This window comes from Pan troglodytes, chromosome 21 (genome assembly GCF_028858775.2).
Source record: "Pan troglodytes isolate AG18354 chromosome 21, NHGRI_mPanTro3-v2.0_pri, whole genome shotgun sequence".
In the NCBI taxonomy this organism is placed as follows: domain Eukaryota; kingdom Metazoa; phylum Chordata; class Mammalia; order Primates; family Hominidae; genus Pan; species Pan troglodytes.
The window spans coordinates 31,859,857-31,885,926 of NC_072419.2; the positions used below are offsets into that span (position 1 = coordinate 31,859,857).

The following is a 26,070-nucleotide window of genomic DNA, read 5'->3' on the forward strand; positions in this document are numbered from 1 at the left end:
ATCAAGCTCAAATGAGGTCACTGGGTGGATACTAACCCAACATGACTGGTATCCTTATAAAATGGGGACATTTAGACACAGAGACAGAGGGAAGACCATGAGATGACGACCAAGAAGATGGAGAAGATGGAGGCAGAGATTTGAGGGAAGCTTCTCCAAGCCGGGAATGCTGCCAGACAGACAGGCAAGAAGGGTCCACCTCAGCATCTCAGGAGGAGCTGGGCCCACCCACACTTCGACCTCGGACTCCCGGCCTCCACAACCATGAGAGGATACATTTATTTTAAGCCACTCAGTTTGCAGGTTTGTTTGAGCGGCCCTAAGAAATAAATGCAGCCAGCCAGGCGTGGTGACTCATGCCTGTAAACCTAGCACTTTGGGAGGCCGAGGCAGGTGGATCACCTGAGGTCAGGAGTTCGAGACCAGCCTGGCCAACATGGCAAAACCCCGTCTCTACTAAAAATATAAATATTAGCCAGGCGTGGTGGTGTGCACCTATAATCCCAGCTACTTGGGAGCCTGAGGCAGGAGAATGGCTTGAACCCGGGAAGTGGAGGTTGCAGTGAGCTGAGATCATGCCACTTCACTCCAGCCTTGATGAAAGAGTGAGACTCTGTCCAAAAAAAAGAAAAGACAAAAGAAAGGAAAGAAGTGAAGGGGAGGGGAGGGGAGGGAAGGGAAAGGAGGGAAGGGAAGAAAGAGAAGAAAGAGAAGAGAGAGGAAGGAAGGAAGGGAGGGAGGGAGGGAGGGGAGGGAGGGAGGGAGGGGAGGGAGGGAAAGAAAGGAAAGAAAGGAAAGCAAGGAAGGCTCTTCTGCAACAGGAAACAATTGAAGAAACTGGTTATTTTACCAAGGCTTTGACTGGAATGGCCTGCTTTCCTTTAAGGATTCAAAGGACTTATAGAGCCAATAAAAGCCCCGTGGGTAAAACTGGCTTCATACCTTGTCTATACAGTCCCCATACAGGGCTCCTGACCTGTGGTAAAGAATGTCACTTTCTAATAGGCCCAGGAGGCCCAAGTTATTTTAGGACCTCAAGAGGAGAGGAATTTACCAAACTCATAGGTATTTGAGGATAGAAACCCATGGCTGGACTCAGCTTTTAAAAAGTCTTATCTGAGATTCCTTATGGAACAGAGTTCTATCAAAGCCAATTCTAGAAGCCTATGTAAAAAATAATTACTTGTGTTGCACTTTATGCAAATAATCAGGCCAAGTATATAATAAGACTAAAGTTTATTTTGCAAACAAATCAGTCCTATAATGATTTGTTTTTTAATAAACATGGGGACTGGAGAGAGAAAAATTATGCTTCAAAAACAACAACAACAACAACTATGGTATACCTGTTGTTAGCTGTTCTTGTATTTTTCCTGCAGTTTGGAAGGACTAAATCTTAAATTCTTTGTGGGCTACAAGTCACCAAACTAATGCATTCCAATCTTTACTTTTAAAATTGGGAATTGCACTCCTTACCTTAGTCCCCATTATTAACCTTATAGTACACTGTTCCCTTAAATGCAGTGCTAAAACTATAGATGACAATAGTAATGCCTTTGCCATGCAAGCTGTGGATCCCCAGCCATGCCTGTGTGAGTATGCCCAGAATGTTGCAAAGTGGTTCCATTCCTTTCACCTTAGGGTAAACACCTACCCCCACTACACCCCTGGCCAGCAGGAAGAAGTTAGAGCTGTCTTTGCCCTTTCTCCATCTTCATTAGCTAATGCCTTAAGATTAAGGTGTTATGAAACCCAAAGGGGTGCCAGGCGCAGTGGCGCATGCCTATAATCCCAGCACTTTGGGAGGCCGAGGTGGGCAGATCACGAGGTCAGGAGTTCGAGACCAGCCTGGCCAACATAGTGAAACCCTGTCTCTACTAAAAATACAAAAATTAGCCGGGCATGGTGGTGAGTGCCTGTAGTCCCAGCTACTCGGGAGCCTGAGGCAAGAGAATTGCTTGAACCCGGGAGTCAGAGATTGCAGTGAGCTGAGATCACGCCATTGCACTTCAGTCCGGGCGACAGAACAAGACTCCGTCTCAAAAAAAAAAAAAAGAAAGGGAGGGATTGAAACTACCATTGCAAAACTATAACTGAGACAGTGAAAGAGATCTGACCTAACTGACTCCATCTAGCTTCTAACCTCCATGCTGTCCTTGTTCACTCCTGGGCATAGGCTAAACTAATTTTGGGAGGAACTTAGTTTATAGTTTAAAGCGAAGATGATACCCTTTTCTGGAAACAAACCTCCTTGCCTGGGGACTAGACTGCCTTTATAGGACTAACGTTTTGGCCACAAGATTGGAAATTGTTGTGGTTTAGGAGTCATGAAGCTGGAGGCTACAAGACTCTGACCCTCCCCAAATTGCTCCTGGTGATAAAATCACTATTGTAAAACCTAAGACCAGTGCTTGAGATATTTTGCAGACCCTGAACTTGATGGACCAGCTGGCACCATCCAGATTGATAAACTAGCTCATCTGATCTTGTGGCCCCCACCCAAGAACCGACTCAGCGCAAGAAGACAGCTTTGACTCCCTATGATTTCATCTCTGACCTGACCATCAGCACTTCCAGCTCACTGGCTTCCCCACACCCACCAAGTTGTCCTTAAAAACTCTGATCCCTGAATGCTACGGGAGAGTGATTTGAGTAATAACAAAACACCAATCTCCTGGAAAAAAAAAAAAAGAACACAGCCATACAAGAGTTTAGATTTTATCCTGGTAATGGGACCCGGAGAAGGCTCCCGACCAGAGGAATGCCTGGAAAGTGGGTCCACTTCAGGATCTGGAGTGGGAAAGTGAGTCCACTTCAGACTCTAGGGCCCACTCCTGCCACCTCATCCTGGGAATTCACCACACACTTTGGGAGCCTGAGAGCTGCAGCCCAGGGTGCAAGTCTATAATCTGACAGCCGGGAGCGGAGGTGGCCTCCTCAATACAACTGTGAATATCCACACCTGGGGCCCAGTGCCCATCCCACATCTAGACCCACTCAGCCAAATCCTGCCTCTGATGCTGGAACCAGCCCTGACTCTGACAGATGGGGAGTGGGCACCATTGAGGGCCGAGGACACTGGGCTTCCACTGGCTCCACTTCAGGCCTCACTCAGTTCTGTGTCTGCAGAAGAATGCCAAGCTCTTGGAATACAAACTGTCTAAGAGTTCTGAGAGCATTCCCTGGCCACTGAAAAGTATTTTACAAGGATTAGCAGCTAATCCAGAAAACTTCCAAGCCCAAGAAATCTAAGAACTAGGAACCCAAATTCTGCTCCAGGATGGCCTCATTCCAGGAAGCTAGTCTTCCAGTTCACTTTTACTCATTTTAGAAACAACCATGAAAAGGAGGCACAGTGACTACTCTCCATGAAAAGCATCCCCCAGATGCTGCCTGGCACCTTCTCTTCCACAGCAGCACCTCCAACCAGCGTCAAGTGGCATGGGAAGCATGGAGCTTGGTTGGTCCCAGGGATCACACAGCCCCAGAGCGGGTGGCTGTAGGAACCCCGTGGCCAGTATTACTCTAAATGAGCAGAAATGCCTCAAAGTGAGATGGGTGGTGAGACGGGTTGGCATGTGCAGGGTCACAGGATCCACCCAGGGCCAGAAGCACTGCTGGCTCACTCCTGCAGGCCAGTGCCAGGCGAGTGCCAGGACCCTCTGGCCTCCCACGTGGTCAGATCACCCTTGGCCACTGACTCTTTGTGGCCCCCGTGACTCCAGCATGCTGGCTGGAGTCCACCCTGCCCAGGCGCCTGCTTCATCCACAGGCCTGGGGTGGGGACAGAGTGCTAAGCCCTGTGGCAGCCCCACAGGAGTGGCCTGGGCGGTGTGCCCCTTCATGCTCCACCATTGAGGTCCAGCTCTCTCATGGCTCCCTCTCGCAGGCTCTTCTGAACCGGGAGCTCCTCATACAGGCCCCCGCACCATGGGCAAACAAGGCCCACAGGGCTGCTGGGACTGAGGCCTCTGGCTGCTCCTGCTTCCCCCAGTTTTCACTGTCCACCCCCCAGTTTTCATTGTCCACCCTCCAGTCATATCATCATGTACCAGCAACCACAAACATCAACGGGCAGGATGGAGAATGGATCCTGCACACATGGGTACTGTGGAGGGTGAAGGAGTGAGAATGAGTGAATGGAAAACGACCTGCTCTGTCATACTTCTTTTAGCTCACCTGCAAAATATTTGTTGCGGGAAAGGCTGAAACTACTGAGCTGTGATGGTCTTTGAGTGCTGAGGGTCTGAACAGGGGGCTAAGTCTCATTCCAATCACTGAGTAACAGAGCAGCCTTGATACCGGCAGCCATAAGAGGTGTGGTGTCAAGGGAAAGCCTGGGTTGGTTATTTGGGTTTTATCAAATTCCAATTACCTGATGCAGGCTTACAGGACCTTCCATATGAAAAAAGGGGATAAGAAAAGAAAGGTAACAGGAGTTAACAGGGACTGCTCAGGGGAAGGAAAAAGAGGAAGCTGGCCCTTTGCTTTAAAAACAAATGCATGGAATTGTGTTGAGGCAGGAGGCAAGATGGCCAAATAGGAACAGCTCCGGTCTACAGCTCCCAGCGTGAGCGACGCAGAAGATGGGTGATTTCTGCATTTCCATCTGAGGTACCAGGTTCATCTCACTAGGGAGTGCCAGACAGTGGGCGCAGGTCAGTGGGTACGCGCACCGTGTGCAAGCCAAAGCAGGGCGAGGCATTGCCTCACTCGGGAAGCGCAAGGGGTCAGGGAGTTCCCTTTCCTAGTCAAAGAAAGTGGTGACAGATGGCACCTGGAAAATCGGGTCACTCCCGCCCGAATACTGTGCTTTTCCGACTGGCTTAAAAAACGGCACAACAGGAGATTATATCCCGCACCTGGCTCGGAGGGTCCTACGCCCATGGAGTCTCGCTGATTGCTAGCACAGCAGTCTGAGATCAAACTGCAATGTAGCAGCGAGGCTGGGGGAGGGGCGCCCGCCATTGCCCAGGCTTGCTTAGGTAAACAAAGCAGCTGGGAAGCTCAAACTGGGTGGAGCTCACCACAGCTCAAGGAGGCCTGCCTGCCTCTGTAGGCTCCACCTCTGGGGGCAGGGCACAGACAAACAAAAAGACAGCAGTAACCTCTGCAGACTTAAATGTCCCTGTCTGACAGCTTTGAAGACAGCAGTGGTTCTCCCAGCACGCACCTGGAGATCTGAGAATGGGCAGAATGCCTCCTCAAGCGGGTCCCTGACCCCTGACCCCCGAGCAGCCTAACTGGGAGGCACCCCCCAGCAAGGGCAGACTGACACCTCACACAGCTGGGTACTCCAACAGACCTGCAGCTGAGGGTCCTGTCTGTTAGAAGGAAAACTAACAAACAGAAAGGACATCCACACCAAAAACCCATCTGTACATCACCATCATCAAAGACCAAAAGTAGATAAAACCACAAAGATGGGGAAAAAACAGAGCAGAAAAACTGGAAACTCTATAAAGCAGAGCGCCTCTCCTCCTCCAAAGGAACGCAGTTCCTCACCAGCAACGGAACAAAGCTGGACGGAGAATGACTTTGACTAGCTGAGAGAAGAAGGCTTCAGACGATCAAATTACTCCAAGCTACGGGAGGACATTCAAACCAAAGGCAAAGAAGTTGAAAACTTTGAAAAAAATTTAGAAGAATGTATAACTAGAATAACCAATACAGAGAAGTGCTTAAAGGAGCTGATGGAGCTGAAAACCAAGGCCCGAGAACTACGTGAAGAATGCAGAAACCTCAGGAGCCAATGCAATCAACTGGAAGAAAGGGTATCAGTGATGGAAGATGAAATGAAGCAAGAAGGGAAGTTTAGAGAAAAAAGAATAAAAAGAAACGAGTAAAGCCTCCAAGAAATATGGGACTATGTGAAAAGACCAAATCTACGTCTGATTGGTGTACCTGAAAGTGACGGGGAGAATGGCACCAAGTTGGAAAACACTCTGCAGGATATTACCCAGGAGAACTTCCCCAATCTAGCAAGGCAGGCCAACATTCAGATTCAGGAAATACAGAGAACGCCACAAAGATACTCCTCGAGAAGAGCAACACCAAGACACATAATTGTCAGATTCACCAAAGTTGAAATGAAGGAAAAAATGTTAAGGGCAGCAAGAGAGAAAGGTCAGGTTACCCTCAAAGGGAAGCCCATCAGACTAAAAGCAGATCTCTCGGCAGAAACTCTACAAGCCAGAAGAGAGTGGGGGCCAATATTCAACATTCTTAAAGAAAAGAATTTTCAACCCAGAATTTCACATCCAGCCAAACTAAGCTTCATAAGTGAAGGAAAAATAAAATACTTTACAGACAAGCAAATGCTGAGAGATTGTGTCACCACCAGGCCTGCCCTAAAAGACCTCCTGAAGGATGCGCTAAACATGGAAAGGAAAAATCGGTACCAGCCACTGCAAAATCATACCAAAATGTAAAGACCATTGAGACTAGGAAGAAACTGCATCAACTAACGAGCAAAATAACCAGCTAACATCATAATGACAGGATCAAATTCACACATAACAATATTAACTTTGAATGTAAATGGACTAAATGCTCCAATTAAAAGACACAGACTGGCAAATTGGATAAAGAGTCAAGACCCATCAGTGTGCTGTATTCAGGAAACCCATCTCACGGGCAGAGACACACATAGGCTCAAAATAAAGGGATGGAGGAAGATCTACCAAGCAAATGGAAAACAAAAAAAGGCAGGGGTTGCAATCCTAGTCTCTGATAAAACAGACTTTAAACCAACAAAGATCAAAGAGACAAAGAAGGCCATTACTTAATGGTAAAGGGATCAATTCAACAAGAAGAGCTAACTATCCTAAATATATATGCACCCAATACAGGAGCACCCAGATTCATAAAGCAAGTCCTGAGTGACCTACAAAGAGACTTAGACTCCCACACATTAATAATGGGAGACTTTAACACCCCACTGTCAACATTAGACAGATCAACGAGACAGAAAGTCAACAAGGATACCCAGGAATTGATCTCAGCTCTGCACCAAGCAGACCTAATAGACATCTACAGAACTCTCCACCCCAAATCAACAGAATATACATTTTTTTCAGCACCACACCACACCTATTCCAAAACTGACCACATCCTTGGAAGTAAAGCTCTCCTCAGCAAATGTAAAAGAACAGAAATTATAATAAACTATCTCTCAGACCACAGTGCAATCAAACTAGAACTCAGGATTAAGAAACTCACTCAAAACAGCTCAACTACATGGAAACTGAATAACCTGCTCCTGAATGACTACTGGGTACATAACGAAATGAAGGCAGAAATAAAGATGTTCTTTGAAACCAACAAGAACAAAGACACAACATATCAGAATCTCTGGGACACATCCAAAGCAGTGTGTAGAGGGAAATTTATAGCACTAAATGCCCACAAGAGAAAGCAGGAAAGATCTAAAACTGACACCCTAACATCACAATTAAAAGAACTAGAAAAGCAAGAGCAAACACATTCAAAAGCTAGCAGAAGGCAAGAAATAACTAAAATCAGAGCAGAACTGAAGGAGATAGAGACACAAAAAACCCTTCAAAAAATTAACGAATCCAGGAGCTGGTTTTCGAAAGGATCAACAAAATTGATAGACCGCTAGCAAGACTAATAAAGAGGAAAAGAGAGAAGAATCAAATAGATGCAATAAAATATGATAAAGGGGATGTCACCACCGATGCCACAGAAATACAAACTACCATCAGAGAATACTACAAACACCTCTACGCAAATAAACTAGAAAATCTAGAAGAAATGGATAAATTCCTCGACACATACACTCTCCCAAGACTAAACCAGGAAGAAGTTGAATCTCTGAATAGACCAATAACAGGAGCTGAAATTGTGGCAATAATCAATAGCTTACCAACAAAAAAGAGTCCAGGACCAGATGGATTCACAGCCGAATTCTACCAGAGTTACAAGCAGGAACTGGTACCATTCCTTCTGAAACTATTCCAATCAATAGAAAAAAAGGGAATCCTCCCTAACTCATTTTATGAGGCCAGCATCATCCTGATACCAAAGCCGGGCAGAGACACAACCAAAAAAGAGAATTTTAGACCAATATCCTTGATGAACATTGATGTAAAAATCCTCAATAAAATACTGGCAAACCTAATCCAGCAGCACATCAAAAAGCTTATCCATCATGATCAAGTGGGCTTCATCCCTGGGATGCAAGGTTGGTTCAATATACGCAAATCAATAAATGTAATCCAGCATATAAACAGAACCAAAGACAAAAACCACATGATTATCTCAATAGATGCAGAAAAGGCCTCTGACAAAATTCAACAACCCTTCATGCTAAAAACTCTCAATAAATTCGGTATTGATGGGACATATCTCAAAATAATAAGAGCTATCTATGACAAACCCACAGCCAATATCATACAGAATGGGCAAAAACTGGAAGCATTCCCTTTGAAAACTGGCACAAGACAGGGATGCCCTCTCTCACCACTCCTATTCAACATAGTGTTGGAAGTGCTGGCCAGGGCAATTAGGCAGGAGAAGGAAATAAAGGGTATTCAATTAGGAAAAGAGGAAGTCAAATTGTCCCTGTTTGCAGATGACATGATTGTATATCTAGAAAACCTCATTGTCTCAGCCCAAAATCTCCTTAAGCTCATAAGCAACTTCAGCAAAGTCTCAGGATACAAAATCAATGTACAAAAATCACAAGCATTCTTATACACCAACAACAGACAAACAGAGAGCCAAATCATGAGTGAATTCCCATTCACAATTGCTTCAAAGAGAATAAAATACCTAGGAATCCAACTTACAAGGGATGTGAAGGACCTCTTCAAGGAGAACTACAAACCACTGCTCAAGGAAATAAAAGAGGATACAAACAAATGAAAGAACATTCCATGCTCATGGGTAGGAAGAATCAATATCGTGAAAATGGCCATACTGCCCAAGGTAATTTACAGATTCAATGCCATCCCCATCAAGCTACCAATGACTTTCTTCACAGAATTGGAAAAAACTACTTTAAAGTTCATATGGAACCAAAAAAGAGCCCACATCACCAAGTCAATCCTAAGCCAAAAGAACAAAGCTGGAGGCATCACACTACCTGACTTCAAACTATACTACAAGGCTACAGTAACCAAAACAGCATGGTACTCGTACCAAAACAGAGATATAGATCAATGGAACAGAACAGAGCCCTCAGAAATAACACCGCATATCTACAACTATCTGATCTTTGACAAACCTGAGAAAAACAAGCAATGGGGAAAGGATTCCCTATTTAATAAATGGTGCTGGGAAAACTGGCCAGCCATATGTAGAAAGCTGAAACTGGATCCCTTCCTTACACCTTATACAAAAATCAATTCGAGATGGATTAAAGACTTAAACGTTAGACCTAAAACCATAAAAACCCTAGAAGAAAACCTAGGCATTACCATTCAGGACATAGGCATGGGCAAGGACTTCATGTCTAAAACACCAAAAGCAATGGCAACAAAAGCCAAAATTGACAAATGGGATCTAATTAAACTAAAGAGCTTCTGCACAGCAAAAGAAACTACCATCAGAGTGAACAGGCAACCTACAAAATGGGAGAAAATTTTCGCAACCTACTCATCTGACAAAGGGCTAATATCCAGAATCTACAATGAACTCAAACAAATTTACAAGAAAAAAACAAACAACCCCATCAAAAAGTGGGCAAAGGACATGAACAGACACTTCTCAAAAGAAGACAGTTATGTAGCCAAAAAAACACATGAAAAAATGCTCACCATCACTGGCCATTGGAGAAATGCAAATCAAAACCACAATGAGATACCATTTCACACCAGTTAGAATGGCAATCATTAAAAAGTCAGGAAACAACAGGTGCTGGAGTGGATGTGGAGAAATAGGAACACTTTTACACTGTTGGTGGGACCGTAAACTAGTTCAACCATTGTGGAAGTCAGTGTGGGGATTCCTCAGGGATCTAGAACTAGAAATACCATTTGACCCAGCCATCCCATTACTGGGTATATACCCAAAGGACTATAAATCATGCTGCTATAAAGACACATGCACACGTATGTTTATTGTGGCATTATTCACAATAGCAAAGACTTGGAACCAACCCAAATGTCCAACAATGATAGACTGGATTAAGAAAATGTGGCACATATACACCATGGAATACTATGCAGCCATAAAAAATGATGAGTTCATGTCCTTTGTAGGGACATGGATGAAATTGGAAGTCATCATTCTCAGTAAACTATTGCAAGAACAAAAAACCAAACACCGCATATTCTCACTCATAGGTGGGAATCGAACAATGAGAACACATGGACACAGGAAGGGGAACATCACACTCTGGGGACTGTTGTGGGGTGGGGGGAGGGGGGGAGGGATAGCATTGGGAGATATACCTAATGCTAGATGATGAGTTAGTGGGTGCAGTGCACCAGCATGGCACATGTATACATATGTAACTAACCTGCACATTGTGCACATGTACCCTAAAATTTAAAGTATAATAATAATAAAAAAAAACAAAAACAAAAAACAAATGCATGATGATAGATCTGACCTATTTCCAAAAAAGCCCTCCCTAGCCTCTGAACCAAGACATGACTTTCACTAAGAGATACCTTCTTGATCTGAAGGCAAATAACAGCTGGGAAGATATTCTAGGCTTCATAAATGCTGAGTCTCATCCAAACATCTTTTGGATGGAATCAGACTGTGCATACAAGTATTGGAAAGCACATATATTTATGTGCATGTAAACAGACACATATAAAAAAGGTCAGTAGGAAATAAACTACGGTGTTAACAAGCATTTTCTCAGAGTAATGTTCATTGTCTTATTTATACTATTCAGGGTTCTTTTTTTTAGCTAATTCTTTGTTTTTAGAATAATCATGATGTTTTGCTTATGAAAATGTATTTAAAGTAGAATAATGCCTTACATTGTAGGTGCTATGTTTCTTTAAAAGCTTATTTATCTAATTTATAAATTTGGTTTCAGATAGATTTGCTGTGAAGAATATTTTAACCACATTCTGGGGCCCAAGAGATTGCTACTTTTCCTGTAATGTTGAATGGATGCCCAGGTCAGGCTTCTTGTCTGGAGACAAGAGCAGAGGCACCTCCCCAACAAAATTCCAAATCACTGCAGGGCCACGCCACAGACCCCACCTCCTCGGCGACGCAGACAGGCACAGACCTGTAAACCTTGGACGCACATTACAACTGGAAAACCAACAAGCTCCATGCTGCTCCTCTGAAGACTGCCCTTCCTCCCAAAGGGGGAGACAGAGAACCACACTTGGAAGGGCCTCATGTGCTGATAAAACACTGTGGCTTCCCGGGGAGGACAGCGGGGCCTGGAGATGAGGGTCGCTCATCATGGAGAGGCAGGAGGAGTGGGGTGTGGGGGCCAGGCAGATGCCCAGGGGGGTGAGGCGAAAGGAATGTCCAATCGCTGCTCCCAGGGACACTGTTTCTTGGTGCTAGACCTTTGGCAACTAAAAATCTCTTTCAGAAACACCACAGGGCTGGGTGCAGTGGCTCACACCTGTAATCCCAGCACTTTGGGAGGCCAAGGCAGGAGGACCGTTTGAGCCCAGGAGTTTGAGGCCAGCCTGGGCAACATGGCAAAACCCCATCTCTACTAAAAATATAAAAAATTAGCCAGACGTTGTGGTGGTGGGTGCCTGGAGTCCCAGCAACTCAGGAGGCTAAGGTGGGAGGATCACCTGAACCTGGGAGGTCGAGGCTGCAGTGAGCCGTGATCATACCCCTGCAGTCCAGCTGGGGCAACAGAGCCACGCCCTGTCTCAGAACAAAACAAAACAACAAAACAAAATGCCACTGTAGGCTCACCTAACTCCAGTGTGGCAAACAGGTGGAAGGAAATCGTTAAGGATGGGCAACACCTTGGGAGGCTCAGCCTCCCCTTGCCCAAGCCCAGCCCTCCTCTCCCATGCCATGGGGCTGGACCAGGAGAACCCAAAGTTCTCCTCCCTCAGAGCAGTCTACCACCTCCTTAGGAAACCCACAGAACAAAATCTGTAGGCTGTGTGTCTACAGTAGCCCAAACAATCAAGCTAAAGAAAATCTATTCAATTCAAACATTTGCTGGGAGCCCACAATGTACCAGGCCATGCAGGGCAATGCACCCCACACACCCTCCCTTCAAGAACCAGCTCACGTGCCTGGCAGCAAAGGCACCTGCCCAAGCAAAGGTAGAAAGGCCATGAGGGTCAAGTCTGAGGTCTGCTGATGGTGAATCTGCAGCCCTTGTAGCTTCGTGTTTATACCTAAGCCCCAAATGCTTTCTGGGCTGTACTGTGTACATTTAAGGAACATTAAAGTCAGAAAAACAAAACTCCCATCATTTTGGTATACTGTTAGTTTCTTTTTGAGTTTGTGCTTCTCACAAGTGACAAAACTTAGAGATGAAAAATTCCTAGAAGTTCTACTTTTCCATTAGAAAAATCAAATGCCTCTTAGTATACTACATGTGTTTTACAGTTATTTTAAGACACCCAAATAAAAACTCAGATTTACAAAGTATTAAATAGCCTTATAATTTCTGTTCTTCTTACCAGCATTAAAAAAAACAAAAACAAAGAAACAGAAATTCCTTTTTTAGCCAGTCATCTCCTAAGTTTCTGTGATTAAGTCTATTATAGACTGAACACCCAAACTCATAAGCCCAGATGCCTGCAGAGGGAGTCCGGCACCTCTCAGTACCTCCTGTGTTCCTCTGCGGCCTCCTCCTTTCCTCCTCCTCCCACTCCACCAGCTCACCGGCTGCCTCAGCAATATCAGGCCCAGCTTTCCAAGCCTCAAACTCCCAAACACATAAGGCCAGACTCACTATGTGCAAACCAATCTAGCCACAGAGTGACCCCAGAGCCCCTGCCTCATCCTGTTCTAATGCTGTCAGCACCTGCCTCTCAGGCTGTCCTTCACAGAACACTCACCATGTGCGAGCCCCGTTGTTCTCAAACCTCGAACCCACAGATGCGGCCCTTTCCTTGGAGCCTCGCTTGTAGGACTGTTCCCAGGGCCATGTGCCCAGAGCCTCTGCCTTTGACCTCATGGGCTTGATACTTCTGCACCTTTCTCCTCCCACGTCTCCAAAAGTAAATACACAGCGTGAAAAAACACACAAGGTCCAAGTTCACTCAAGGAGACTACAATACCTACAAGGCCAGCACAAAATTCCACAGAAACCAAAGTACTGTATATCTGGATTTTTTTAAGGGTATAAAAAACTAATTTGTTTTAAAAAAGAAAAAAGGCCTCATTTTTTTTTAAAGGTACTATATTTTTCAGTGGTCATCTTTTCCAACGGCAGCTAGGCTCCTGGAATGCACAACTGACAAGGCATCTCCAACATGATGGCTTCAGCTGACTTCTCATGTTGTCAACATTTTTACTCACCTCAGCTGAAGACAGATACGCTGGTCCCCCAGGGCAGTGTAGTCTTCTGTGGACAGAAATCCAGTGCTGGGGAGCAACACTAGCACAGAAAGTCCTCCAGCTGGGAAGGGGCACAGGGACCTTTCTGAGTAATAAAAGCATTCTAGTTCTCAATCTGGGTGGTAGCTCTACCTATCTATCTCTAAAGATATAGGTATATAAACTGTACACTTAAGATATGTACCCTTCACTGTATGTAAACTAAATCTCCATTAAAGTAAAAAGACTCCCCCTAAAATCAGACATCACCATGAAAATGAACCCTTACTAAAATTAAAGGAAAAATGGACACATACCACTTACCGAAATTCAAGAAAATCAGTTTGGCCTGTATTCCAGGACATAGTTTGATGAGAAATGGAATGGCAATGTACAACCCCAAAACACAGAAAAGTATCTTCCTCAGGCGCAACCACACGCCCTTTCGCCTGCAAGAGAAAAGCAATGAATAGGTCAGAAGGCAGTAGGTGCCATTTTGCTGTAGTTTGTTAATAGTGTTATCAAAATCCCTAAACAAGAGCCACACATTTTTTTTTTCCACAAGGATACTGCCAATAATAAAAGTAGCCTCCCACCTGCCTTCACTCAAGTAATTATTTTACATAGTCTTTTAATTTGAGCTTAGAACTCTACTGGGGTTAAGAGGAACTTTTTTTCTTGAAAGACAAAGAAATAGCTAATGATTTCTTACATTCACCCTTGCAGAAGAATCCAGCAGAGAAAGCAGACCCCACCATGCCCCCCACCTGACATCAGACCCCAGCTGTAACCTCATATCAGGAAAGAGCGGCCTCCTCAGGCCTCCCGATCAGTCTTCTGTGAGACAACTGCAGGCAGGCGTAGGTTACTTATTAGCTCCTGGTAGGAAGCACGTAGACCAAGGACATCAACAGAACCTGCCTGACCAGGTCCTCAGAGAGCAGGAGGCTAAGAACTGGCACGGTGTGTCCTTGCATTTACGCGTGGGCGAGCCCCTCTGTACCCACCCAACAGAGGACCCTTTTCCAGGCCCGTCAAGCCAGGTCGCCAGCCCAGGGTCTCATGACCCTCTTCTAATTCCTCTCCAGCTCCAGAGTTCTTATCTTGTTCCCAAACCCCCTTTCAAAACTATCTCTAACCCGGTGATTCTCAAATTCCTTGGTCTCAGGACTTCTCTACAGTACAAAATTGAGGACCCTACAGAACTTCTGCTCAAAGAGCTTCTTTACTTCTTATTTGACAGACAGTCATAAACAGTTTATATTTATGATAATCTGTCATATGAGAAATCAAAGATAAGATATTTAAAAATGTCTATTAATTCATCTAGTAATAACAATCCATTACATGTTGCTATAAACAATATTTGTTATGAAAAATAATTTTCCAATACAAAAAATTTTAGTGAGAAGAGTGACATTAACATTTTTATAAATTTCTGTAAGCCAGAGAGTTTAACAGAAAGATGGACTCTCCTATCTGCTTCTGCATGCAATCTGCTATGAATCCACATATCATGTGTCATCTGGAAAACCTCACTGCACACCCATGAGAGGAGGGTGAAAAAAGGCAAATCACACCTTGGCATTATTATGGAAATCAGTCTGACCTTACTGACCCTCTGCAAGGATCTGGGAACAGAAAGAGTGCCAGGGGCACACCTGCAGGACCACTGCTCTAACTTGCCATATGACTCTAAACCTAGTGGGACAAGCTATCTCTGGACAATTTCCAAACAGTCTTAAAACCACATATTGAACTGCTGATACAAGCAACAATACAGATGAATCTCAAAAGGACTGTTATGTTAAATAAGACATCCACAAAAGACTGTATACTATATAATTCCACATCTAAAATTCTAGAAAAGGCAGAACTCTAAGGACAGAAAAACAGAACAGAGAGAGGTTGCTGAGGCTGGGGGTGGAGCAGGAGATTGACTGCAAGGGCCAGGAGAGGGTCTTGGAGTGATGGAACATACTTTACCTTGATGTGGCTGTGGTCACACGATGGCACACATTTATCAAGACTCACTGAACTGTATACTTAGAATCCATGAACTTTGCTATATGTAAATAATCTCAATAAAACTGATGTAAATAAGTTAATAAAGCTGACAAACACCTCAATAAAGCTGATGACAAATATGCACATCCGATAATGTAACTCATTCACTCATTTTCCTGGTTCATTCAGAGATCATCATCAAGCGCCTGGCACTCTGAAGTGGTGGACAGTCAGGGCAGCAAAGGATGGCGCCCGCACTTGTGCTGTGCTCACAGCCCAGTGGGCGTCAATCAAGCACAAGGGCCATGGCAGCCTGGGTGAGAGGTACCTGCTGCTGGGGATACTGCTGCTGGGGTTACTGCCCAGGGTGATCTGAGCTAGCCGGGCTACCAGGGACAAGGCCACTGGACTGACACAGTAAGTCAGGAATACAAGAGTTAACTAGATGATGGGGAAAACAGTTTAAAATGGCATCTTAAACGCCATACATGATCTAGCTTTTCAATGAGGGTACATTAATTACAATATTGAGGTTCAAAGTGCCAGCTCTGAAGTCTGGTTCAACATCTAACCCATCACTTACTAGCTGTGCAATCTTGAACGAGTTATTTAACCTCTCTGAGCCTTGTTTTCCTTAATGCTTGGTGGGGATGATAATGGTACCTCCTTTGTGTAAGTTCCTGGAAGGATTACACACAGTAACACATGTAGACTGCACATGTGAATCCTTGCACCAAACCTGCAACACATCTTAGCTTCCATCACCAACTCTTTATTCTTGTTAGAGAAAAGAGCAGGGTCTGACACAGCTAATGGCCCTGGCAGGGAGAAACTGGGTATAATGTGAGAGGCGGGAAGAGGACCAGAAAGACTCAGGACGTTATCCTGAGAGAAAATGAAAAGCCCATTAAAAAGAAAAAAGCCTGCAATCAAGTGTGCCACCACTTCAATGCCTGGCGCCTATGCTTGGATCATCTGCTCTGGCACCTGCAGTTACTTCTGTGTCCCTCCCACAATCTACTTACTCATCCTTCAGCACCTGCACAGATCTCTGCCTTACTGTAAGGCATCAAGTGGTTTGCAATTTTGTGCCTCAAGAGAAAGGAAAGCCTATGTCCACACAAAGACTTGTTCAAAAATGTTCACAGCTTCAGCCTGGGCAACAACAGTGAAACTCTGTCTCAAAAAAAAAAAAAAAGTTCACAGCTTTACTCACAGTAGCCAAAAACAGAAACAACCCAAATGGCCATCAATGAGTGAATGGATAAACAAACCATGGTATGCCCTTAGAATGGAATACAATGCAGCAATAAAATGGAATAAACTATTGATACATGCAACCACGTAGATGAATCTCAAAATAATTCACTAAGCAATAGAAACCACCTGAAAGATGGCCAGGTCACTGGCAGATTTTCACTGATACATGATTTCACCCAAAAGGTATCTCTATTCATTAGCAAAACCAGTACAGACACACCACATTTTATTGCACTTCACTTTACTGCACTTTGCAGATACCACATTTTTTTCTTTTTTTTTTTTTTTTTACAAATTCAAGGTTTGTGGCAACTCTGCACTGAGCAAGTCTGTCAGTGCCATTTTTCCAACATTCCAACAGCATGTGCTCACTTTGTATCTTTGGGTCAGTATTTTTTACCGGTAAAGTTTTTTTGTTGTTGTTGTTTGCTTTGAGATGAGGTCTCGTTCTGTCACCCAAGCTGGAGTGCGGTGGCACAATTATAGCTCACTGCAGCCTCAACCTCCCAGGTCCAAGCCATCCTCCCACCTTGGCCTCCCAAGTAGCTCAGACCACCATACCCAGCCAGGTTTATTTTTTATTTTGTAGATACGAGGTCTCCCTATATTGCCCAGGCTGGTCTTGAACTCCTGGGCTCAAGTGATCCTACCATCTTGGCCTTCCAAAGGGTTGGGGTTATAGGTGTGAGCCACAACCTCCCAGACTCAAGTGATCCTCCCACCTGAGTCCCCTGAGTAGCTGGGGCTGTTATAGGCATGTGCCACTATGCCCAGCTAATTTTTAAATTTTTCGTAGGGACAGTGTCTCCCTATGTTGCCCAGGCTGGTCTCAAACTCCTGGGCTAGGGCAATCCACCCACCTTGGCCTCCCAAAGTGCTGGGATTACAGGCATGAGCCACCACACCTGGCCTAAAGTATTTTTAAATTAAGGTATGTACACTGTTTTCTTAGACAAAACCTGCCAAAACTCACGTAAGAAATAGACAATCTGAACATGCCTGTTTCTATTAAATACATTCAATCAATAATTAACAACCTTTCAAAACAGAAATCACTGGGCCCAGATGGGTTCACTGGGGAATTCTACCAAACATTTAAGGAAGAAATTACACCAATTATCCGCAATCTCTTCCAAAAGAGAGAAACAATCTCTTTTTAACTTATCCTATAAGCTCAGCATTACCCTAAATCAGACAAAGACATTACAAAAAAGAAGGCTAAGCTGAGCCTAGTGGTATGTGCCTGTGATCACAGCTTCTTGGCAGGCTGAGCCAGCAGGATGGCTCCAGCCCAGGAGCTCAAGGCCAGCCTGGGCAACATCTTCAAAAAAAAGAATGAGGCCAGGCGCGGTGGCTCACGCCTGTAATTCCAGCACTTTGGGAGGCCAAGACGGGTGGATGACCTAAGGTCAGGAGTTCAAGACCACCTGGCCAACATGGGGAAATCCTGTCTCTACTGAAAATACAACAATTAGCTGGGTGTGGTGGCAGGCATCTGTAATCCCAGCTACTTGGGAAGCTGAAGCAGGAGAACCTGGGAGGTGGAGGTTGCAGTGAGCTGAGATCGCACCACTGCACTCCAGCCTGAGTGACAAAGGAAGACTCTGTGTCAAAAAATAAAATTAATTAAAAAATAAAGAAAACTAAAGACCCATATTCTCATGAACATAAATGCAAAAATTCTCTAAAAAATATTAGCAAAGCAAATCCAACAATGTATAAAAAGAATTATACACTATGGCCAAGTGGGATTTGTCCCAGGTATGCAAGGCTAGTTCAACATATGAAAATCAATTAATGTAATACATCACATCAGCAGGCTAAAAAAGAAAAATCACATGATCATATAAATAGATGCACAAAAAGCATGTGACAAAATCAACAACCATTCATGATTAAAAAGCCTCAGCACACTAGGAATAAAGGGGAACTTCCTCAACTTGATAATATCTACAAAAAACAGTTAACATCTTACTTAATGATGAAAAGCTTGAAGCTTTCCTGCTAAGATTAGGAACAAAGCAAGATTACACAATAAGATAAGAAAAGGAGATAACAGGTATAGAGACCCGGGAAGGAAAAATAAAACTTTGCAGATCACATGACTGTCTATGTATGTAGAAGATCTAAAACTTGGAACTAATTAGTGATTATAGCAAGGTTCCAGGATACGAGGTTAATATACATAAGCCAATAGTTTTCATATACACCAGCAATGTGAATCCAAAACATATTGCCATTTACATTAGCAACCCCCAAAATGAACTACTTAGATACAAATCTAACAAAATATGTACAAGATCTAATGAGGAAAACGATAAACTCTGATGGAACGTATAAAGGAAGAACTAAATAAAGAGATATTCCATCTTCATGGACAGGAAGGCCCAATATTGTCAATATGTCAGTTCTTCCCAACTTTATAGATTCAATATAATCCCAGTCAGATCCCAGCAAGTTATTTCCCGGATATTGACAAACTGATCCTAAAGTTTATATGGAAAGGCAAAAGACTCAGGATAGACAGCATTAAAGGAGAAGAACAAACTTGGAGGACTGACACAAGCTGGCTTGAATACTTACAATAAAGCCACAGTAATCAAGACAGTGGTGTACTGTCAAAAATACCAACAGACCAAAGAGCCTAGAAATAGACCCACATAACTATAGTCGACTCATCTGTGACAAAGGAGCAAGGGCAATACAACGGAGCAAAGATGATCTTTTCCACAAATGGTGCTGTAACAACTGTACATTCATATGGAAAAAAATGAAAGTAGACCTGATACCCTTCACAAAAATAAAACTCAAAATGAGTTATAGACCTAAATGTAAAAACAGAAAACTATAAAACTCCTAGGAGATAACAGAGAAAAAAATTTAGGTGAACTTGGGTATGATGAAGACTTTTTTTTTTTTTTCTGGAGATGGAGTCTCGCTCTGTCACCCAGGCTGAAGTGCAGTGGCGCCATCTCAGCTCACTGCAACCTTTGCCTCCCAGGTTCAAGCTATTCTCCTGCCTCAGCCTCCTGAGCAGCTGAGACTACAGGTGAGCGCCACCACATCCAGCTGATTTTTTGTATTTTTAGTAGAGACGGGGTTTCACCGTGTTAGCTAGGATGGTCTTGATCTCCTGATCTCATGATCCGCCCACCTCAGCCTCCCAAAGTGCTGGGATTACAGGCGTGAGCCACCGCGCCCGGCCGATGAAGACTTTTTAGATACAAAACCACCAAGGTATGATCCATGAAAGAAATATTAACAAGCCAGGTTTCATTAAAATTGAAATCTTCTGCTCTGTAAAAGACAATGTCAAAAGAATGAGAAGATAAGCCACAGACTCGGAAAAACATATTAACAAAAGTATATCTGATGAAAGACAGTTACACAAAATATACAAAGAACTCTTAAAACTTGATAATAAGAAAATAAATAACTGGATTTTAAAAGGAGCAAAGGACCTGAACAGAACCTCTCCAAAGAAGATACACAGATGGCAAGTAAGCATATGAAAAGGTGTTCACATATGTAATCAGAGAAAGGCAAATTAAAACAATATACCACTACACACTATTAGAATGGCCAAAATGCAAAACACTGATAACACTACATGCTAGGAGAATGTGGAGCAACAGGAATTCTCATTCATTCCCAGTGGGAATGCAAACATGGTACACAGACACTTGGGAAGACAGTTTGGCAACTCCTCACAAAACTACACATATTCTTACTATATGATCCAGCAGTCAGGCTCCTTGGTACTTACTCAAATAAATGAAAAATATATGTCCACACAAAAACTTGTATACAGACATTTACAGCAGCTTTATTAATAACTGCCAAGAGTCTGGCAGTTATTAATAAAGATAAGATAACCAAGGTAAGATGTCCTTTGATAGGTGAGTGAATAAATAAACTGGTACATCCGGACAATGGAATATTATTCAGTGCTAAACAGAAATCAGCAATCAAGCCATGAAAAGAACATGGCAGAAACTTAATATTACTTAGTGAAGCTTATTACTAAGTGAAAGAAGCTCATCTCAAAAGGCTACATACTATATGACTCCAACTATATGACATTCTGTAAAAGGTCAAACTATGGAGATGGCAAAAAGATTAGTGGTCATCCAGGGATGGGGTAGGGAGGGATGACCAGGAAGAACACAGATTTCTAGGGCAGTGAAACTATTGTGTATGATATTACAATGGTAAGTAAGTATTATACATTTGTCGAAATCTCATAAAATGCACAACATCAAGAGTGAACCCTACTTAATGCAAACTATGGATTTGGGGTGATGATGTGTCAATGCAGGTTCACTGATTCTAGCAAACATGCCATTGTCGTGCAGGATGTGGATAGTGTGGCATACCATGTGTGGTAGCGGCGGGGCAGGAGTGTATGGGAAATTCTGTACTTTCCACCCGATTCTGCTGCAGACCTAAAACTGCTCTAAAAAATAAAGTTTATTTATTTTGAGACAGAGCCTTGCTCTGTCGCCCAGGCTAGAGTGCAGTGGCGTGATCTCGGCTCACTGTAAGCTCTGCCTCCTGGGTTTGCACCATTCTCCTGCCTCAGCCTCCCGAGCAGCTGGGACTACAGGCGCCTGCCACCAAGCCCAGCTAATTTTTTGTATTTTTAGTAGAGACAAGTTTCACTATGTTAGCCAGGATGGTCTCGATCTCCTGACCTTGTGATCCACCCGCCTTGGCCTCCCAAAGTGCTGGGATTACAGGCGTCAGCCACTGCGTCCGGCCAAGTTTATTAATTTTTTAAAAAGTCAAAAACAATAAAATGTTACTCATAGCTGTCAAGTGTCTTTGGACTCCACAGAAAACCTGAAGCACAGGATGAGAGACGAGGGTGGTACGAGAATGGCAGTTAGTGTTCAGAGACTTGAGATGGAAACAAAAGTAAATATTACACGAAGAAATCCACAGAACCAGAAAGAGAAAACTACCTAATTTTGAAACCTTCACAGCTTACATATTAGAAGTTTTATATCATTATTTTTACCAGATAGACATATATTCCTGTAAATAATTAAGTTTTGCAAGAGTCTCATAAGGGACAGGAGTTTGTCATCTGGAAATACTGCCAGCATGGTGTTTTCAGCAGGGTACTCCCCAGCACCCTTCTCTCTCCTGGACTGCAACCATTATCTGTCTTTAAAACTGTACCAGGATGTGTGATTGGGGTATGCCTCTTTCTTTCTCTCTCATCCTGTGAGTTTTTTCTTCATTTAATTATGAACTACTAACTATATTATTTTAATACCTAAGAGTATAGTTCCCATAATAAAATTTATTTTTCCTAGATTCCATTTCAGTCAGTGTTATGGTCAAGGATAAATCTTAGCCAGGTGTGGTGGTTCACACCTGTAATCCCAGCACTTTGAGTGGCCAAGGCAGCAGGACGCCTTGAGCACCTTGAGTTTGAAACTGGCCTGGGCAAAACAGGGAGACTCTGTCTCTATAAAAAAAATAAAAAATAAAAATTAGCTGGGCACAGTGTGCATGCCTGTGGTCCCAGCTACTTAGGAGGCTAAGATTGGAGGATCACTTGAGCCCAGAAGGAAAGATAAATCTCCTCAGCAAGTCTGAAAATCTCTTGGAAAGGCAAATTCTGTAAGTCTATATTATACTTGAAAGGCATATCAGAAAAATAAAAATGTTTTCATGTTTTTAAAAAAAGTTCACATATGATGTTGGCTGTGGGTTTAGAAAAAAAAAAAAAAAAAGGAAAAAAGCCTGGGCGCAGGGGCTCACGCCTGGAATCCCAGCACTTTGGGAGGCCTAGGTGGGCAGATCACGAGGTCAGGAGATCAAGATCATCCTGGCCAACGTGGTGAAAACCCGTCTCTATCAAAAATACAAAAATTAGCTGGGCGTGGTGGCACACGCCTGTAGTCCCAGCTACTCGGGAGGCTGAGGCAGAAGAATCGCTTGAATCTGGGAGGCAGAGGTTGCAGTAAGCCGAGACGGCGCCACTGCACTCCAGCATGGGCAACAGAGCAAGACTCTGTCTCAAAGGAAAAAAGTTCACAGATAAAAACAACAAATACAAGAGCTAGTTCTTCGAGAAAAAGCAAGAAATAGACTAATAAGTTTTGGGCTAGAAAGAGAATATGAATATACAAAATCAGGGATCAAAAAGGTCAGATGGCCATAGAAGAGATTTTTATTTTTAATAAAGAATACTATGTACTTTGCTAAGCCAATACAATTTTGATAATTCAATGACACAAACCATTTGGTAAAAAAAAAAAAAAAAAAAAAAAAACAAATGCGCTGGGTGTGCTGACTTGAGCCTGTAGTCCCAGCTACCCGGGAGGCTGAGATGGGAGGATTACTTGAGCCTGGGAGGTTGAGGCTGCAATGAGCTGTGACTGAGCCTGTGACTAGCCATGACACTCCAGTCTGGGCAACAAAGCAAGGCTCCATCTCAATAAATAAGCAAGTAGCGACAACTCACTCAAGTTGTGCGGAAAAAAACTAATTAAACCTTTCTCCAAAGGAGGTATTAGGCAAAGCTATCAAAGAATTACATCCCTGAAAGCCACTAATCCCAGAAGGACTGACAAGCATTTCCCCCTAAATTTTAAGAAATAGATATTGGCGGTTGTGGTGGCTCACGTCTGTAATCCCAGCACTTTGGGAGGCCGAGATGGGTGGATCACGAGGTCAGGAGATTGAGACCACCTTGGCTAACACGGTGAAACCCCGTCTCTACTAAAAATACAAAAAAAAATTAGCCGGGCATGGTGGCAGGCGCCTGTAGTCCCAGCCACTCAGGAGGCTGAGGCAGGAGAATGGTGTGATCCTGGGAGGCGGAGCTTGCAGTGAGCCGAGATCGCGCCACTGCACTCCAGCCTGGGCAACAGAGCGAGACTCCGTCTCAAAAAAAAAAAAAAAAAAAAAAGAAAAAAAGAAACAGATATTGTATCATACAATCTGGCAAAACAGGGAAAATAAGAGAGCACATTAAAAATCAAAGCTGGCTTTAGTATAATGTGAAAATGGAATCAATATAGCACCACAAAGCAAACTACCAAGAGTTTCAAATATGAAGAGATACACACATGCTGGGAGTATAAAAACAAATCAGGTAGGAATATAAAATAGTCCAGCTGCTATGGAAAACAGTTTGGCCATTCCTCAAAAAGTTAAGCCTAGAATTACTATATAATCTAGCAATTCCACTCCTCGATATATACTCCAAAGAACTGATATCAAGGACTGAAATAGATACTTGTAGACCAATGTTCATAGCAGCATTATTCATAATAGTCAAAAGGTGGAAGTAACCCAAGTGTCCATCAGCAGATGAATAAATCGACAAATGAACAGATGAATGGATACACATGCAATGGAGTATTATGTAGCCATAAAAAGAATGAAATTTGGATGCATGCTACAACATGGATGAACTTTTAAAACATTATGCTAAGTGAAATAAGCCAGACACAAAGGATAAATATTATATGATTCCATTTATGTGATGTACCTAGAATAGGCAAATTCATACAGACAGAAAGTCTAACAGTGCTTACCAGGAGTTGTGGGAAGGGGAAAATGGGGAGGTATTGTTTAATGGTTTCAGAGTTTCTATTTGGGATGGTGAAAAGTTCTGGAAATGAATGGTAGTGATGTTTGCACAACAATGTGAAAGTATTTAATGCCACTAAATTATACACCTCAAAATGGTTAAAATGGTAAGTTTTATGTTATATATATTTCATCCCAATAAAAAATGAAATCTAGGGAACATAATGAAAGGCTAACATAATACCACCAAATAGGTTTTATTTCAGGAGCAAACATATCAGCTGCATCAATAGTGAGGATAAAAGAGGGGCTTACAAAGTTAGTAAAATTCAACATGTAGTCCCAATAATAAAACCCCTAGTGAAACAGGAATACAGGACATTCCCTTAGGATGATCAAGTTTATACCTGTTTCAAACCAGTAATCAAACCGAAGCAAAACATAGCAGTAAAATACTAGACAGAGATAGGATATTCACTAGCATCACTGTAATTAATACTACTCTGGAAGTGCAAGTTAAAACAATAAGGCAAGAGAAAATACAAAGTATAACCATAAAAACTGGAAGATAAAAAAACAGTTGTCGTGTTATGATTTGGCTGTGTCCCCACCTAAATCTCATCTTGAATTGTAATGATCCCCATGTGTCAAAAGTGGGGCCAGGTACAGATAACTGAATCATGGGGACAGTTTCCCCCATACTGTTTCTCATGGTAGTTAAGTCTCACAAGATCTGGTGGTTTTATAAATGGGAGTTCCACTGCACAAGCTCTCCTGTGTGCCGCCATGTAAGACGTGACTTTGCTTCTCCTTTGCCTTCCACCATGATAGTGAGGGCTCCCCAGCCATGTGGAACTGTGAGTCCATTAAATCTTTTTCCTTTATAAATTACCCAGTCTCAGGTATGTGTTTATTAGCAGCGTGAGAACAGACTAATACAGTAAATTAGTACCCCAAGAGTAATAAACATAAAATCCTAAGCCCCTCAACAGACTCAATGGACCCCCTTTGGGGATCCCAGAGAAACCTGTTAACAGAATTACAGCAAATGCAGAAAGACATCTTATCTGAACTTCCCTTATCTGACTAGAGCAGAACTTTATGACAGTCAGCTGCCACAAACCTCCTGCTCTGGGAAGATCTCCAGTCAGGCTGATGATTGACCTTGGGTACCAGAGCATTTAAAAAAAAGCTGTAAAAAAGCCTCATCAGAGGCTTCCATCCTACGAATCCTTCACACACACACACACACACACACACACACACACACACACACACCCTTATTAAGCTGGTATATAAACCTTCACCTCTTCTTCAGAGAGCTACTCTCTCTTAGAGTATTGCCATATGCATAATAAACATTTCTTCTGTTAATCTGTCTATTGTCATTTAATTCACAGTCCCCCTAACAATTTGGATCTAAGTTGGTGGAAGAAAGGTTTTTTTCTTCCCAACAGTGACATCATTGGATCTGGTTGTCTTTCTTCTCCAATATGATGGATTCCTGCCAGCAAAGACTTTGTCTTTCACCTTTGTCTCCAAGGCACTTAACTCAATGCCAGGCTCATAGTTTGTGCTTGATGAACCCATAATCAAAGAATTACTGTCCCATGATTAGTGCAAAAAAAGGATCAGAACCACCATCACTTTCTTTGGGCTTCCACTGTACTTAAGAGTTTCACACCTTTTTCTGTTTCACAGTGTGTGTCTTGTTCCCATTGAAATAATTGCATTGGAAGTCACTTTGCTTGACAGTCACTTGGCTGTGTACTGCAGCCTCCTGTAACA

General features: G+C 43.1%; 1 protein-coding gene across 6 annotated transcripts in view; it reads right to left on the reverse strand.

Annotated features, from left to right (window-relative positions):
- The window catches only part of ABHD12 (abhydrolase domain containing 12, lysophospholipase), a 96,165-nt gene that overhangs the window by 30,651 nt on the left and 39,444 nt on the right, over positions 1-26,070 (reverse strand). For 4 of the 6 annotated variants that reach the window (XM_016937585.3, XM_063802631.1, XM_003316855.6 and 1 more), the window contains exon 2: positions 13,789-13,913. In XM_016937585.3, the coding sequence (XP_016793074.1) occupies positions 13,789-13,913 (125 nt within the window). Of the gene's footprint in view, positions 1-13,781; positions 13,914-26,070 lie in introns of all 6 variants that reach the window. The other 2 variants (XM_054674913.2, XM_063802630.1) reach the window with 1 other exon arrangement.